Consider the following 17,556-nt stretch of genomic DNA (forward strand, 5'->3'; position numbering starts at 1 on the left):
ATTGATCACATCCCAAAGGTTTTCAATGGGGTTCAGTTCTGGAGATTGGTTTTGCCATGACAGGGTCTTCTCCATCCACACCTGGAATGACCTGGCTGTGTGGCATGGAGCATTGTCCTGCTGGAAAAACAAATCCACAGAGTTGGAAAACATTGTCAGAGCAGAAGGGAGCAAGTTTTCTTCCAGGATAGCCTTGTACATGGCCTGATTAATATGTCCTTTACAAAGATAAATCTGCCTGATTCCAGCTTTGCTGAAGCACCCAAATCATTACCGATCCTCCATAAATTTCCACAATGGGTGAAAGACACTGTTTCTTGTAGGACTCTCCAAGTCTCTGTCTAACTATTAGATGACCAGGTGTTGGGCAAAGCTGAAAATTGGACTCATCAGAGAAGATGACCTGCAATTGGGGAGATTTATCTTTGTGAAGGACACATGAATAACAGCCAGAAATGCCACCTACTAGGAGCAGTACTCACAACAGGGGCCAGCAGACTGCAGCGTCATGTATCAAGCCTACTTGTCTAGTTCAGTAACTCTGCTTTCTGCTGCTGCTGTCAACCCTGCTCCTGACCTCTCTACTTTGTGGTGGTCATCATCCATCAATGCCAATTCCTCAGAGAACTGCTGGCCGCTTTTTACAAGGGACTCTAAGTCTGAGGGGCTCTAGGCATGTTTTGCCCTCCTCCTCCCCTGAGGTTTATGTACTGTCAGTCCTACCTAGTTCAGTAAGTCTGCTGTCTGCTGCTCCTTTCACTCCTGCTCCTGCCTTTCCTGCTCTGTGGTGGTCATCATCAGTTAAAGTAAAAAAAATCAAGTAAATGTTTGTATTGTCAGGCCTACCTAAGCCAGTAACTCTGCTGCCTGCTGGTGCCACCTCTCCTGCTTCTGCCCTTCTTTGAATTGACTCTCCAAGCTAACTAGTGTAACTACAAACTTACGGTATGGAGCAGGTGGGTGGAAAATAGAGGAAAAGGGGTAGCATGAGGGATTTAAAACAAAAACAAAAAAAGGGTTGAATGAAAAAAAAATGTACAGAAAGGTTGTTGTAGTGTTGTTTTTAATTTCAATTTATTGATTGAATTCTCTTTATAAAACGTATTCTAGTTCTTGTATGTTTTCATGTCCCAGTTAGCAATGAATCTTTAGATTGTTTGCATTTCCTAGCAGTGTAATTATGTGGCTAAAAGGAAAGCTCCCAAATGATTTGATCCAATGTAATGAATTTTGTGTCATACAAAATACATATACAAAAATTCGGTTGAACCGAACACACCGACTAATGAATAATTTGTACGAACCAAAATTTTCACCCGTGCACATATCTACAATTTCCTATACTGAGTTTATAAAACAATAATTTATTCTTAAAACCCAACATATTTATTCTCACAATAGTTTCTCATAAATATAGATGACTACCTATATAAGGTGGAACCTCTTAATTCTACTAATCATGTACTTTTATATAACAGAACATTTAACAAATCCCATACTAACAAATTGAAATTAGGGACAGTGTAATTTTAAATCTAATTTTTTATGACGTAACTGATTTTACTACAGTACAGGTGAAACTCGAAAAATTAGAATATCGTGCAAAAGTTAATTTATTTCACTAATGCAACTTAAAAGGGGAAACTAATATACGAGATAGACTCATACATGCAAAGCAAGATAGTTCAAGCTGTGATTTGTCATAATTGTTATGGTTATGGCTTAAAGCTCATGAAAACCCCAAATCCACAATCTTAGAAAATTAGAATATTGTGAAAAGGTGCAATATTCTAGGCTCAAAGTGTCCCACTCTAATCAGCTAATTAAGCCATAACACCTGCAAAGGGTTACTGAGCCTTTAAATGGTCTCTCAGTCTGCTTCAGTAGGAATCATTATCATGGGAAAGACTGCTGACCTGACAGTTGTGCAGAAAACCATCATTGACACCCTCTGTAAGGAGGGAAAGCCTCAAAAGGTAATTGCAAAAGAAGTTGGATGTTCCCAAAGTGCTGTATCAAAGCACATTAATAGAAAGTTATGTGGAAGGGAAAATTGTGGAAGAAAAAGGTGCACAAGCAGCAGGGATGACCGCAGCCTGGAGAGGATTGTCAGGAAAAGGCCATTCAAAAGTGTTGGGGACTTTAACAAGAGCCACCACACACAGACGGATCCTGGACATGGGCTTCAAATGTCGTATTCCTCTTGTCAAGCCACTCCTGAACAACAAACAACATCAGAAGCGTCTTACCGGGGCTAAAGAAAAACAGACCTTGTCTGTTGCTCAGTGGTCCAAAGTCCTCTTTTCTGATGAGAGCAAATTTTGCATCTCATTTAGAAACCAAGGACCCAGAGTATGGAGAAAGAATGGAGAGGCACACACTGCAAGATGCTTGACGTACAGTGTGAAGTTTCCACAGTCTGTGTTGATTTGGGGAGCCATGTCATCTGCTGGTGTTGGTCCACTGTGCTTCATTAAGTCCAGGGTCAACACCGCCGTCTACCAGGATATTTTGGAGCACTTCATGCTTCCTTCCACAGATGAGGTCTATGGGGATGCTGACTTCATTTTCCAGCAGGACTTGGCACCTGCCCACACTGCCAAAAGCACCAAAACCTGGTTCACTGACTGTGGGATTACTGTGTTTGATTGGCCAGCAAACTCGCCTGACCTGATCCCCATAGAGAATCTATGGGGGCATTGCCAAGAAAAAGATAAGAGACATGAAATCGAACAATGCAGAAGAGCTGAAGGCCGCTATTGAAGCATCCTGGTCTTCCATAACACCTCAGCAATGCCACAGGCTGATAGCTTCCATGCCACGCCGTATTGAGGCAGTAATTGTTGCAAAAGGGGCCCAAACCAAGTACTGAGTACATACAGTGTGCATGCTTATACTTTTCAGAGGTCCGATATTGTTCTATGTACAATCCTTGTTTTATTGATTGCATGTTGTGGATTTGGGGTTTTCATGAGCTGCAAGCCATAATCATCACAATTATGACAAATCACAACTTGAACGATCTTGCTTTGCATGTAATGAGTCTATCTCATATATTAGTTTCACCTTTTAAGTTGCATTAGTGAAATAAATTAACTTTTGCACGATATTCTAATTTTTCGAGTTTCACCTGTATAATGCACATTGATCTTCATTTGTTCTTTCGGTTTCTATATTGGAGATGCTTTAAAAATATAACAATAGTAACATTTCTGAATTATTTTATCTGGTGTCAGATAATAATCAGACAATTTATTTTATGAGGATAACAATATTGGTTTATTTTTATGATTTAATTATATTAAATAATTTTAAATGTATCACTTAAATTACTTACTCAGAGATCATTAAAATAAGTACCAATAAGCTGTATAAAAGCAGCGGCTATTTTTATTAGTAGCTGAAAAACTTTAGTGCAATGGTCGGATCAAAAGTGATAAATAGTTTCATAATGAATGTTATTTCAAACAGGTGATTTAGAATGTTTGTTCTATTAAAGGGGTAGAAAAGTCAAAAATTAAAGTTGCATGGATGTAGTTCAATTTGAAATAAAAACATATTTGCAATATACTTTCATTAGCAAAAATGCTTCTAGCAAAAGTTATAACTCAAAGAGCAGGCAATGGTGTGTATTTCTTCAGCGAAGACATCATTTGGGTGTCTGAATGCTGGTGCATGGCCTTCACAGGATATGTGTGTATGCCATTGAAAAACAGTAATACGTTTTACTATAAGCATTTTTGCTAATGGAAATATGTTGCAAAAATGCTTTTATTTCAAATTCAAATGCACTCATGCACTTTTCAATTTTGACTTTTCTATCCCTTTAATTGTACAGTTTATTTAGTTCTTTTTGAGTTCAAGGAGCAAATAAGATTATTCAGTAGCATATATCTATAAGAATGGAGATAAGTTAATTTTATGATGAAGTTTGCGGGTAATTCTGGTTGCCCTTCTTTTGCTCACTATCCTTAATTAGCCCTTTTTCCTCAGTACTGAGATATAGTCTTAATGTTATTGATTAGTTATTTGTGTTATATTCTGCTTCCTTCATATCTAGAGAAACCTTGTTCACTTTTCTGCTCTGCGCTCGGAAAAGATCAGCCTATACTTGTGGCAGAAAAAGCTTTGGATGGAACACCTTGTGGCCAGAATGGGGTGGACATATGCTCAAATGGTAGATGCCAGGTACAGTAAACTGCACAGCTAATTGTGTCCTTTGTTGCATTATAACATTCTCTTATTAAACTAATGCTTGCCTATACCAGCAAATTAGTTAAATACATAGTTAAAGTCAGAGCAGTAATGGACTTCTGATCCTGAGCTTAACTCGTCCAGTTAGTCAATCAGGAGTGGCATGTATACATAGCAATTAATCATTGGACTAGTAGTGCGTTGCCACCCTGGAGCTGACTTTAACTATGTGTTTATCATTTTTGCCTGAGTTAAAAAAATAGTTGTAAATAAGAAAATGGCCTAACATATTAGAACATTTTCTAATTGCAGTTTTATATCCCCTTAAAGTGTTTATCCCATCGTTATAACAGTTAAAGGGATAGTAAAGCCAATTTTTTTCTTTCATGATTCAGATAGAGCATGCAATTTAAACAACTTTTTAATTTACTCCTATTATCAATTTTCCTTTGTTCTCTTGGTATAGTTGAAAAGCAGGAATTTAAGCTTAGGAGCTGGCCCATTTTTGGTTCAGCACATGGGTTGCGCTTTTTAAAATAAAGATTCCAGAGAACAGTTTTGCACTACAACATGTTTTTTTTTTTTTTTAAATGCTCACATTGCAGTCATCAATTTCTTAAGTGTATAATAAATGAGCAAAAGGTAACTTTATGATTATATTTGACATGGGAAAAGGAGAGGATGTACATGGAAATGTTAAACATAATTTCTTAGTTCCCCTTCTCCCTGAATCTCCTGTGTATCATAGGTAAGGAGGTGTAGTGTTTTTGTACTTTTGTTTGCATGCAGCCTCTGTGCGGGATTTATGTTTCTAATTTCCATTAAGTGAACATTTGAGACTGAATTTATCTGTTTATCTGGAACTTTTATTTGGCATGAACAGACACTGTTTTTTTTTTTTTTTACCTATGAATCTCACCGTGTTCTTGCTTCTAAAGTGTCTTCCATTTTGACAAACTATGCAGCATTTCCCAATTACATGATTTACCAAACTAGACACTCCAGCTATCTTATACGTCATAAATTATCATAAACATTAATGAGGCCTCTATGCAGATATTCTTCATTAGACTTTTTGTATTAAATAAATGCACAGAAATACATTTTAATCAATAATTTACACCTAATTATCAAATTTCTACATTACATGTTTTAAAAATAGTTGTGTTTGCATTAAAAATTAAAATAACTTAGGTATCTCCTAAATTAAGTAATTTAATTTCTAGAAGCCATTTAAAATTACACAGACTGTTTCAACCTCCCTCTCCCCCGCTCCAACACTGTGGCATCTATATATCAAAGCGTCGACTTTTTTGCATTCAACGGCACCAATACGCTCGCCTAACATCGCTGCCGCGGACCTGAATATGTTCTCCAAAGTTACCAAAAAAGCTGTCACAAAGCCGAGCACCAAGTACGGTGAGATGAGCAGCGGACTGTTGTTAACTAACAGTCATCGATCTCGCTGCTCTTCGGCTTTTTTTACAGCATTCTTGGTACCCTGTCACTAAACACCCACACTATACTATACTGTTTACCCCCTATACCGCCGCTCCAGGACCCCACCGCAACAAAATAAAGTGTTTAACCCCTAAACCGCTGCTCCCGGACCCCGCCGCAACTAAATACAATTATTAAACCCTAAACCGCCGCTCGTGGAGCCCACCGCCACCTACATATAATTATTGACCCCTAATCTGCCGCCCCCTACACCGCCGCCACCTACATTATATTTATTAAACCCTAATCAGCCCCCCTACACCGCTGCCACCTACCTACATTTATTAACCCCTAATCTGCCGCCCCCAACGTCGCCGCCACTATATTTAATTTATTAACCCCTAAACCTAAGTCTAACCCTAACCCTAACACCCCCTAACTTAAATATAATTTAAATAAATCTAAATAAATATTACTATCATTAACTAAATAATTCCTATTTAAAACTAAATACTTACCTATACAGGGAGAGCAGAATTATTAGGCAAGTTGTATTTTTGAGGATTAATTTTATTATTGAACAACAACCATGTTCTCAATGAACCCAAAAAACTCATTAATATCAAAGCTGAATATTTTTGGAAGTAGTTTTTAGTTTGTTTTTAGTTTTAGCTATTTTAGGGGGATATCTGTGTGTGCAGGTGACTATTACTGTGCATAATTATTAGGCAACTTAACAAAAAACAAATATATACCCATTTCAATTATTTATTTTTACCAGTGAAACCAATATAACATCTCAACATTCACAAATATACATTTGTGACATTCAAAAACAAAACAAAAACAAATCAGTGACCAATATAGCCACCTTTCTTTGCAAGGACACTCAAAAGCCTGCCATCCATGGATTCTGTCAGTGTTTTGATCTGTTCACCATCAACATTGCGTGCAGCAGCAACCACAGCCTCCCAGACACTGTTCAGAGAGGTGTACTGTTTTCCCTCCTTGTAAATCTCACATTTGATGATGGACCACAGGTTTTCAATGGGGTTCAGATCAGGTGAACAAGGAGGCCATGTCATTAGATTTTTTTCTTTTATACCCTTTCTTGCCAGCCACGCTGTGGAGTACTTGGACGCGTGTGATGGAGCATTGTCCTGCATGAAAATCATGTTTTTCTTGAAGGATGCAGACTTCTTCCTGTACCACTGCTTGAAGAAGGTGTCTTCCAGAAACTGGCAGTAGGACTGGGAGTTGAGCTTGACTCCATCCTCAACCCGAAAAGGCCCCACAAGCTCATCTTTGATGATACCAGCCCAAACCAGTACTCCACCTCCACCTTGCTGGCGTCTGAGTCGGACTGGAGCTCTCTGCCCTTTACCAATCCAGCCACGGGCCCATCCATCTGGCCCATCAAGACTCACTCTCATTTCATCAGTCCATAAAACCTTAGAAAAATCAGTCTTGAGATATTTCTTGGCCCAGTCTTGACGTTTCAGCTTGTGTGTCTTGTTCAGTGGTGGTCGTCTTTCAGCCTTTCTTACCTTGGCCATGTCTCTGAGTATTGCACACCTTGTGCTTTTGGGCACTCCAGTGATGTTGGAGCTCTGAAATATGGCCAAACTGGTGGCAAGTGGCATCTTGGCAGCTGCACACTTGACTTTTCTCAGTTCATGGGCAGTTATTTTGCGCCTTGGTTTTTCCACACGCTTCTTGCGACCCTGTTGACTATTTTGAATGAAACCCTTGATTGTTCGATGATCACGCTTCAGAAGCTTTGCAATTTTAAGAGTGCTGCATCCCTCTGCAAGATATCTCACTATTTTTGACTTTTCTGAGCCTGTCAAGTCCTTCTTTTGACCCATTTTCCCAAAGGAAAGGAAGTTGCCTAATAATTATGCACACCTGATATAGGGTGTTGATGTCATTAGACCACACCCCTTCTCATTACAGAGATGCACATCACCTAATATGCTTAATTGGTAGTAGGCTTTCGAGCCTATACAGCTTGGAGTAAGACAACATGCATAAAGAGAATGATGTGGTCAAAATACTAATTTGCCTAATAATTCTGCACTCCCTGTATAAAAGTGTATTGTGTGTGCAGACCTTTTGTAATGTGTCACTTAATTGCTGATGTATACTGTACATACATAAAACATTTTGGACTAGATTACAAATGAAGCCCTATTTAGCAATTTCTCTCTCGCACTGTGTTAGAAGTTAGCTTTTTGCATGCATCGGGTTGCGGTTCAATTACATTTTGAAAGTAAAAAATTATTGCTTGCGCACTAACCCGATCCACGCAAAAAGACAAATTTAGGATAACGTACTCCTCAATGGAAATTAATGGGGCAAAAAAGGTGGAAAAAAATCCTAACACCCCACTTTCATGCTAATCCGAACGCATATTATCAAGTGCGCTAACCCAACAGGAAAATTTGTATATTTCATATTCCAATGTTCTTCACATAGCAGAATATGTTCTATTTATTTATTCTATTTATTCATAAATACATATTTCTATACATATTGCAGATACCTACATTATATTATTAACGTCGCCGCCACTATAATAAACATATTAACCCCTAACCGCCACACTCCCGCCTCACAAACATTAGTTAAATATTATTAACCCCTAGTCTGCCGTCCTTAACATCGCCGCCACCTACCTACATTTATTAACCCCTAATCTGCTGCCCCCAACGTCGCCGCCATTATATTAAAGTTATTAACCCCTAAACCTAAGTCTAACCCTAAACCTAACACCCCCTAACTTAAATATAATTTAAATAAATCTAAATAAATATTCCTATCATTAACAAAATTATTCCTATTTAGAACTAAATCCTTACCTATAAAATAAACCCTAAGATAGCTACAATATAACTAATAGTTACATTGTATCTAGCTTAGGGTTTATTTTTATTTTACAGGCAAGTTTGTATTTATTTTAACTATTAACTAGGGACAATAGTTATTAAATAATTATTAACTATTTAATAATGTGTAAAATAAAGACAAATATACCTGTAAAATAAAACCTAACCTAAGTTACAATTACACCTAACACTACACTATAATTAAATAAATTCCCTAAACTAAATACAATTCTTTATCCATCCGGCGCGGAGCTGCTCCATCTTCAAGACATCCGACGCGGAGCATCCTCTTCTTTCGACGTCTTCTTGATGAATTAATTAAGCCAATCGGAATTCAAGGGACGCCATCTTGGAGGACGTCATTTAAAGGAACATTCATTCATCAAGAAGACATCGAAAGAAGAGGATGCTCCACGTCGGATGTCTTGAAGATGGAGCAGCTCCGCGCCGGATGGATGAAGATAGAAAATGCCGCCTGGATGAAGACTTCTGCCCGTCTGGAGGATCACTTCTGCCCGTCTGGAGGATCACTTCTGCCCGTCTGGAGGACCACTTCTGCCGGCTTTGTGGAGGACTTCGGCCCGGTTAGGTGAAGACTTCTCAAGGTAGGGTGATCTTCAAGGGGTTAGTGTTAGGTTTTTTTAAGGGGATATTGGGTGGGTTTTAGAGTAGGGTTGGTTGTGTGGGTGGTGGGTTTTAATGTTGGGGGGTTGTAATTTTTTTTTTACAGGTAAAAGAGCTGATTACTTTGGGGCAATGCCCCGCAAAAGGCCCTTTTAGGGACTATTTGTAATTTAGTATAGGGTAGGGCTTTTTTATTTGGGGGGGGGGCTTTTTTATTTTGTTAGGGGGATTAGATTAGGTGTAATTAGTTTAAAAATCTTGTAATTATTTTATTATTTTCTGTAATTTAGTGGGGGGTTTTGTACTTTAGATAAAAAATTTTAATTGTATTTAATTGTATTTAGTTTAGTTAATTTATTTAATTATAGTGTAGTGTTTGGTGTAATTGTAACGTAGGTTAGGTTTTATTTTACAGGTATATTTGTCTTTATTTTAACTAGGAAGTTATTAAATAGTTAACTATTTAATAACCATTGTACCTTGTTTAAATAAATACAAAGTTGCCTGTAAAATAAATATAAACCCTAAGCTAGCTACAATGTAAATATTAGTTATATTGTAGCTATCTTAGGGTTTATTTTATAGGTAAGTATTTAGTTTTAAATAGGAATTATTTAGTTAATGATAGTAATATTTATTTAGATTTATTTAAATTATATTTGTTAGGGGGTGTTAGGGTTAGGGTTAGACTTAGGTTTAGGGGTTAATAAATTTAATATAGTGGCGGCGACGTTGGGGGTGCAGATTAGGGGTTAATAAATGTAGGTAGGTGGCGGCAGTGTAGGGGGGCAGATTAGGGGTTAATAAGTATAATGTAGGTGGCGGTGGACTCCGGGAGCGGTGGTTTAGGGGTTAATAAGTTTATTTTGTTGCGGCGGGGTCTGGGAGCGGCGGGATAGGGGTTAATAAGTTTTATTTAGGTGGCAGCGGTGTCGGCGGCAGATTAGGGGTTAATAAGTATATTGTAGGTGGCGGCAGTGTAGGGGGGGCAGATTAGGGGTGTTTAGACTCTGTGTTTAGACTCGGGGTACATGTTAGGGTGTTAGGTGTACACATTCCCATAGGAATCAATGGGATATCGGGCAGCAGCAAACATGAGCTCTCGCTGCTTTCTGACTCCCATTGATTCCTATGGCATCCGCAGCCTCCAGGGCGGCAGATTGAAAACCAGGTACGCTGGGCTGGAATAGTGCCGAGCGTATCTGGTAGTTATTTGATAACTTCCAAAAGTAGTCAGATTGTGCCGAACTTGCTTTCGGAACATCTATAGTGACGTAAGCATCGATCCATGTCGGACTGAGACCGGCGGATCGTATGTTACGTCACCAAATTCTACTTTTGCCGGTTTGTAGGGTTTGATTGCGGAATTCCAGCGTATTTGCGGTTGACGGCTTGATAAATACATGCCTGTGTGTCACTTTCGTATGCACATATATTACTTTTCCTGTAAATCAAAATTTGCTATTGTATACCATTTACACTTCTAAAATGTCATCATAATAAAATCAAACCTAGGGTCCAGTGCAATCTTTCTGATTTTATCTTTTGATATGAGATAAAAGTAGGGATGTGCATTTGGATGCTTTGTTAGGATCCGAATGCAGAAGATGGCGGTTACTTGGGGCATTCAGCTCATTTCGGAGGCGGATTTCTTCTTGTTAAAGTTCAACCAGGGCCGCCATGAGGGGGTGACAGAAATAACTCCAGTCAGGAGCCAGGGTGCCATTAGTACTTAAAGAAAGGTGATGTCACCTTCATTTTTGACCCCCACATACCCCTGCTACTTGCAACAGCTGGCCACACAGGAAATTTAATTAGGTGCAACTGGGCCCTTTCCACGCTGCACGGCTGGAAACTATAAGTTCCAGAATGCTGTGCAGAAAAAATCTTCGAATCTGAATGGGAGGGAGAAGTTCCCATATGGAGCTAGACACAAGAAGTGAGTAAAAAGGAAAGGAGTGGGTTGTTTGGGAAAGATAATAATGGCTGACTGCTCTTAACCCACTGACCTCAATGAAGTTTGCCATAAATGACAGTTATAGTGCTTAAAAATATAGTCTCTCACACACACACATGCTTTTAAAGTGTCTTAGTGACTTTAATCAGTAGCTGTATTAACTATTATGCACCTGCTGGTTAAAGCCATTAATACCTTTCATAAATCTACACACAAAGTTAATTTTATTTTTTATTTTTTTATTAATATATATATTATACACAAGTAAAAAATAAATACCTAGAAAATAACACACACTTTGTGCAGATTTATGAAATGTCTTGATGGCTTTAACAAGCATAACATTTAATACAGCTACTGATTAAAGTCACAGACGTTACATAAATCTGTGCCAAAACTGTTATAGTATTGTGATTATTTTACTTATGTATGATGAATTATGGAATTTTCTGTAAACATTTTTAAGTTTTACTAATCTTTCAAATATTAAGATGACATTAGTAATTGTTGAGTCAAATTGTAAAATTGCAAGCAATTTAAAATACAAAGAAAGATTATTTTTTTTAGTTTTTAGATTTCTGTAATGTCATTGCCCACCAGTAACATAGTGAGAGATTGATCATCTTATCCACTTGTCAGCATTTGATTTAAAGTGACAGTGTTCTGTAAAAAATTCTCCTCTTTAAAGGGACAGTCTACACCAGAATTTGTATTGTTTAACAAGATAGATAACCCCTTTATTACCCATTCTCCAGTTTTTAATAACAACACAGTTATAGTAATACACTTTTTAGGTCTGTGATTACCTTGTATCTAAGCCTCTGCAGACTGCCCCCTTATTTCAGTTCTTTTGACAGACTTGCATTTTATCCAATCAGTGCTGACTCCTAGGTAACTACATGGGTATCAGCACAATGTTATCTATATGATACACATAAACTTACGCCCTCTATTTGTAAAAAACTGTCAAAATGCATTTAGATAAGAGGTGGCTACAAGGGCTAAGAAATTCGCATAAAAGCCTATCTAGGTTTAGCTTTCAACTAAGAATACCAAGAGTACAAAGCAAAATTGATGATAAAAGTAAATTGGAATCTTGTTTAAAATTACATGCCCTATCATAATCATTAAAGTTTATTTTTGACTAGACTGTCCCTTTAATGTGTTCCCAATTTTCTATTTTACCTGCTGTAGTATATTACAAATGTATTCTTTAGCTTTATTTTGTCATTTGAAATCGCTAATTTTGCCTGTTGTATCCCCACCTATACTGAACATTTCAATACTAGTAGTCGCTATGGAAAATGTTAATTTTCAATTGTTAACTCTAAGGACCTGATATTCAAAAGCTCGTCGCTCAGGTGAGATGATCTAAGACATCTCATCAGAATGGAAAGGTCCCTAAAAAATGTTAGAAACACAAATTTTTGTTTGAAAGATATTTCTCTCACTATGCAGGGTTTTTATATGTGAAGGCGAGACACCTACATTACAATATAAGGTATAAAAAAATCCCAAAGATTTTGCATAATTTCTCTCCATGCTGGTGAGCTTCTGAATATCAGGTCCTAAGGCCCTGGTATTCAAAGGATTCTCCATCTTGAAAAGGAATTGCAGTTCAGACTTCACAGAGGCTCTCATTTCTGTATGTGAAGGAGAGACAAGCTCAGTGCAATGTAGCACTGCATGACATGAGTTTTGTTTACACTTACACTTTGTGCATTGTGTTTTTTATCTTACTATACATTTCAGATTGGTTCCTTTTAGTATTATTGCATTTAAGCTTTACACTTTCTCATTTATATTTTAATACATTTAGATTTAGATTTAGCAGTGATTTTACAAATCTGATTATATTTTGAAAGTTTCTGTATTATTTTAACAAATTAGGATCATAATATATGTTTGTGTATTGTTTACAAATTACATTGCACCTTGCATTTACTGCATTACAAACTAAAACAGACAGTTTCAGAAAGTGGGGAGGGACAGGGCAGTTCCCTGGACGGACAGGGAAATTCCCAGGATATAACTGAAGCTCTCTCACCAGTCTTGTGAAATTGTAAGCAGTTTAAACAAGCTGTTCTCACTGATGTATCTCCCCAGCTGTATGCAAGTAAAGTTTGCTCACAATTCACAAAACCCTCCACAATTACTTTCAAGACTAGACTGTGTAGATCCATAGATCATATGTCCATATGTCCTTAATAAGTTACTGCTTACCATCAGCATTATATTTATATATTAATTTAATTATAGTTAAGTGTAACATTGTAGAATGCAAAAATGTTACATTATATTTATACAAGGCCACTAGAGAGAGCTAGATAGACAGATAGATAGATAGATAGATAGATAGATAGATAGATAGATAGATGATAGATAGATAGATAGATAGATAGATAGATAGATAGATAGATGATAGATAGATAGATAGATAGATAGATAGATAGATAGATAGATAGATAGATAGATAGATAGATAGTCTAAGATAGACTAAACACACTGAAGACAGACTTGTGTGTGAGTCACATAAGTGATATTGCCTGTTATATTTATGTGCTAATCCATCCTAAAATTATTTATCAGACTGGATTCTAGTTGGGTTAAAATGCATTTTAAGAAAAATGATATACAAATCCAAGTAGATGAGCATATTGTCAAATCGTTCAACCTCAATCTGTCCAGTGTAATCCTCATCACTGGGGTTTTGATAACTTTTGAGAGCATGCACCCAAATTGTCACTAATTTTCTGAACAATTCTCTGTCATGCCCATAGTAATTTGAGTAGAAGATTATTATTGAGCAGCAGATTAGTGAATATTCAAATCACTATATGTGTTAATAACAGTAAAAGAGCAATGTTAGAAAAGATAAAAAATAAAAAATATAACTAAAAACTTGTTTTTACGTTTTTTGCATGTTTCAGTATTGCTGGTTTCCACCTTTGCAGATGATCTTCTGACTATAAAATATTATGAATTAAAATGAAATATTTACCTAATAATTCCTCAGATTACATAACTGATTTACTTGGTGCTGTAATCAGCATTATAGTGGGTTGTCAGTCCTGCATGAAAAAATGAACTTTTTTGGTTGCATGCTAAAGCTGGCAACAGTGCCGTAGATTTGCCACACTTGCTGTAAACAGAACTTGTTCTGAAAAACACAATTTAAAATCTGCTAAAGACACATGACTGTGAATTACTTACTGAGAAATAAGCAATAGTAATAATATGCATGTTTCTCTGTATCATGAGTTATATATAGCTAGATAGATACAAACATACACAAACACTGATGATGAGCATGCTGCACTTCATAATGATAATAAGATACTGAGTATTTATACACTGGCTGTAAATACACTGTACACGCTGCACTGTATAATGATGTATCTTTATACTATATGATAAGTATGCTACACAGTATAATGATGTATCTTTATACTATATGATAAGTATGCTACACAGTATAATGATGTATCTTTATACTATATGATAAGTATGCTACACTGTATAATGATGTATCTTTATACTATATGATAAGTATGCTACACAGTATAATGATGTATCTTTATACTATATGATAAGTATGCTACACAGTATAATGATGTATCTTTATACTATATGATAAGTATGCTACACAGTATAATGATGTATCTTTATACTATATGATAAGTATGCTACACAGTATAATGATGTATCTTTATACTATATGATAAGTATGCTACACAGTATAATGATGTATCTTTATACTATATGATAAGTATGCTACACAGTATAATGATGTATCTTTATACTATATGATAAGTATGCTGCACTGTATAATGATGTATCTTTATACTATATGATATGTATGCTACACAGTATAATGATGTATCTTTATACTATATGATAAGTATGCTACACAGTATAATGATGCTGATAATGACCCCTATGTACAGACTAGCGACTTCCTACACCCCCAGAACTTGGGCCCCAGTGCTACTGCACCACTGGTAGTTCTGCACTTGCTGTAAATTGCTGTCTCAAGGACATAAACATCAGGAGTATGTTGGTGCTGTATAGCTCCTGCATAACCCCATATTGCAGATGCTACAAAACACTATTAAAATAATAAGGATTAATAAACCTTTCTGATTGCCAAAATTGGCACCACATACATCTATTCACTAATAAAATGCAATACAGCATTTATTATAATGTTATTCTGTCTGGTTAGTGCTTATTTACCTACCAATAAGCAAACCTCACAATTAGTCTGGAGCCAGACTAAGTCATCTGAGGTTGGGACTGAGTTTCCAGTTTAGGGCAATCCTGCAAAATGCAGAATAATTGGCCGTTCTGTTTCCCTGTCTTACTGATACACAGGAGTGTCCATAACTATCAGTAGCTGTGTATAGGAAGCTGAATTAATTATGCAGTGAGTTAATCTGTTGTTTAGCAATGAGTTATTATTATTATTATTATTATCAGATTTTGTGTTGCGCCAACAGATTCCGCTACGCTATAAACATAGGCGGTATACATGATAACATTTATAGGGATCAAATGGGTAGAGGGCCCTGCCGACAGTTGCACTGATGTAGTCAGCTCTTATGAGGGTGATCTACAAACAGCTGGGCTCATAGGCTTACATGCTAAGGGGTTCAAGGGGATAGCAATGGAGTTAGGAAAGGTCAGTGTAGGTTGTATCATTCCTGAATAGTACAGTCTTTAGGAAATGCTTGAAGCTTTCAAAACTAGGGGAGAGTCTTGTGGAGTGAAAGTATCTTAAAGGGACATATATATATATATATATATATATATATATATATATATATATATATATATATATATATATATATATATATATATATATATATGCGTGTGTGTGTGTGTATGTGTTTATATATGCATATCTATATTTGTGTATATATCAGTATACATGTGTATTCAAAGTGAATGTAAAGTTAACGCTATTAGCTAAAGTGAAACGATAGAAGTTAAAAAATTAATGAGACTTTCAATCATGAAATCTTTAGTATATACTTATCTTCAGAGATATTTCACTAGAAACACTATACGGATAAGAGCTGAACCTCCAGTCGCCATTTTCAGCAATTGATTGACAGATGACTCATCTGCAATCAACTTATTGTTGTTTCCCTCTGGGGCGTTCAGTCCCTTTGCACAAACGTCACTGCCCGGAGGGAAACAACGATTAGTTGATTGCAGATGAGTAATCTGTCAATCAATTGCTGAATATGGCGGGTGGAGGATCAGCTCTTATCCGTATAGCGTTTCTAGTGAAATTTCGCTGAAGATAAGTACTATATATACTAAATATTTCATGAATGAAAGTCTCATTCATTTCTTAACTTCTATCGTTTCAATAATAATAGCGTTAACTCTACAATTACTTTAAGTGTTTCGAATGCATCTTCAGGTTTGCGTGCGAGCAATAACTAATATTTTTTTAGTGCACCCATAGAAGTCTATGGGAGAGGGATTTAGAGCTGTTGCAATATCCAAAGTCCTGAAGTTAACCCATCTGAGTCTTTCACTCAAACGTTAACTTTTTACTTGTAATACCAGCGCTAATGCGGCCACGCTCATTTTTTACTTTGAGTGCACACCACTTGTAATCTGGCCCAGGGTGTTTACAGTTCCTTTAATATCTCAGTCATTATGATTTAATTCTCCTTTTCACCATTTCCTATTTCCCTTATAACAAACCGTTTTGTTTTGTTTTTTTTTGTTTGCTAATCATTTAAATAAATTAACAATTATATTCATTGTGTAACAATTTTCTTTACATGAAATATCTTGACGTAATGTGCATTAATAAATACCAAGCGGCAATGAATAACCCACTGATCTTCATTTCTTTCTTTTTTTCATAGAAAGTTGGCTGTGATGGAATTTTAGGTTCGTTATCAAGAGAGGATCATTGCGGTATTTGCAATGGCAATGGAAAATCTTGCAAAATTATTAAGGGTGACTTTAATCATACTAGAGGAGCAGGTAGTTTTTATTTTTCATATGATCTTTCTACTATATAGTCTAACATTATTTTCTGTATAAAAGGGACATTGTACTAGATTACTAGTGCGATAAGTTCGCTAGACAGAGGCTTTTTGCGTGCATAAGGTTGTCCTCGTTAGTCTAGGAGCAAAAACCCGACATGTGCAAAAAGTTGAACTTTGAATATTGCAATTGTGTTAACGTATTCTCTCTTTGACTTAAATGGAGCACAAAAACAGGAAAAAAGTTAAAAAAAAAATCCAGTTATTGCCAAATTGTGAACCTCAATGCGCGTTATGCATATTTTGTGCATATTTTACATTCTTCACATAGAAAATAATGTACTGTTTTACTGTAACTCTAGTATATTATATATATATATATATATATATATATATTAATGTTCATATAAAATACATATCTATACGTATATATCTATAGGAA

General features: G+C 36.3%; 1 protein-coding gene across 1 annotated transcript in view; it reads left to right on the plus strand.

Annotated features, from left to right (window-relative positions):
• Window positions 1–17,556, plus strand: part of ADAMTS19 (ADAM metallopeptidase with thrombospondin type 1 motif 19) — a 574,573-nt gene that overhangs the window by 434,197 nt on the left and 122,820 nt on the right. The window contains exons 14-15 of the mRNA XM_053701647.1: window positions 4,061–4,188; window positions 16,992–17,112. Of these exons, the coding sequence (XP_053557622.1) occupies window positions 4,061–4,188; window positions 16,992–17,112 (249 nt within the window). The remainder of the gene's footprint in view (window positions 1–4,060; window positions 4,189–16,991; window positions 17,113–17,556) is intronic.

Source organism: Bombina bombina, chromosome 2 (assembly GCF_027579735.1).
Source record: "Bombina bombina isolate aBomBom1 chromosome 2, aBomBom1.pri, whole genome shotgun sequence".
NCBI classification, from domain to species: Eukaryota; Metazoa; Chordata; class Amphibia; order Anura; family Bombinatoridae; genus Bombina; species Bombina bombina.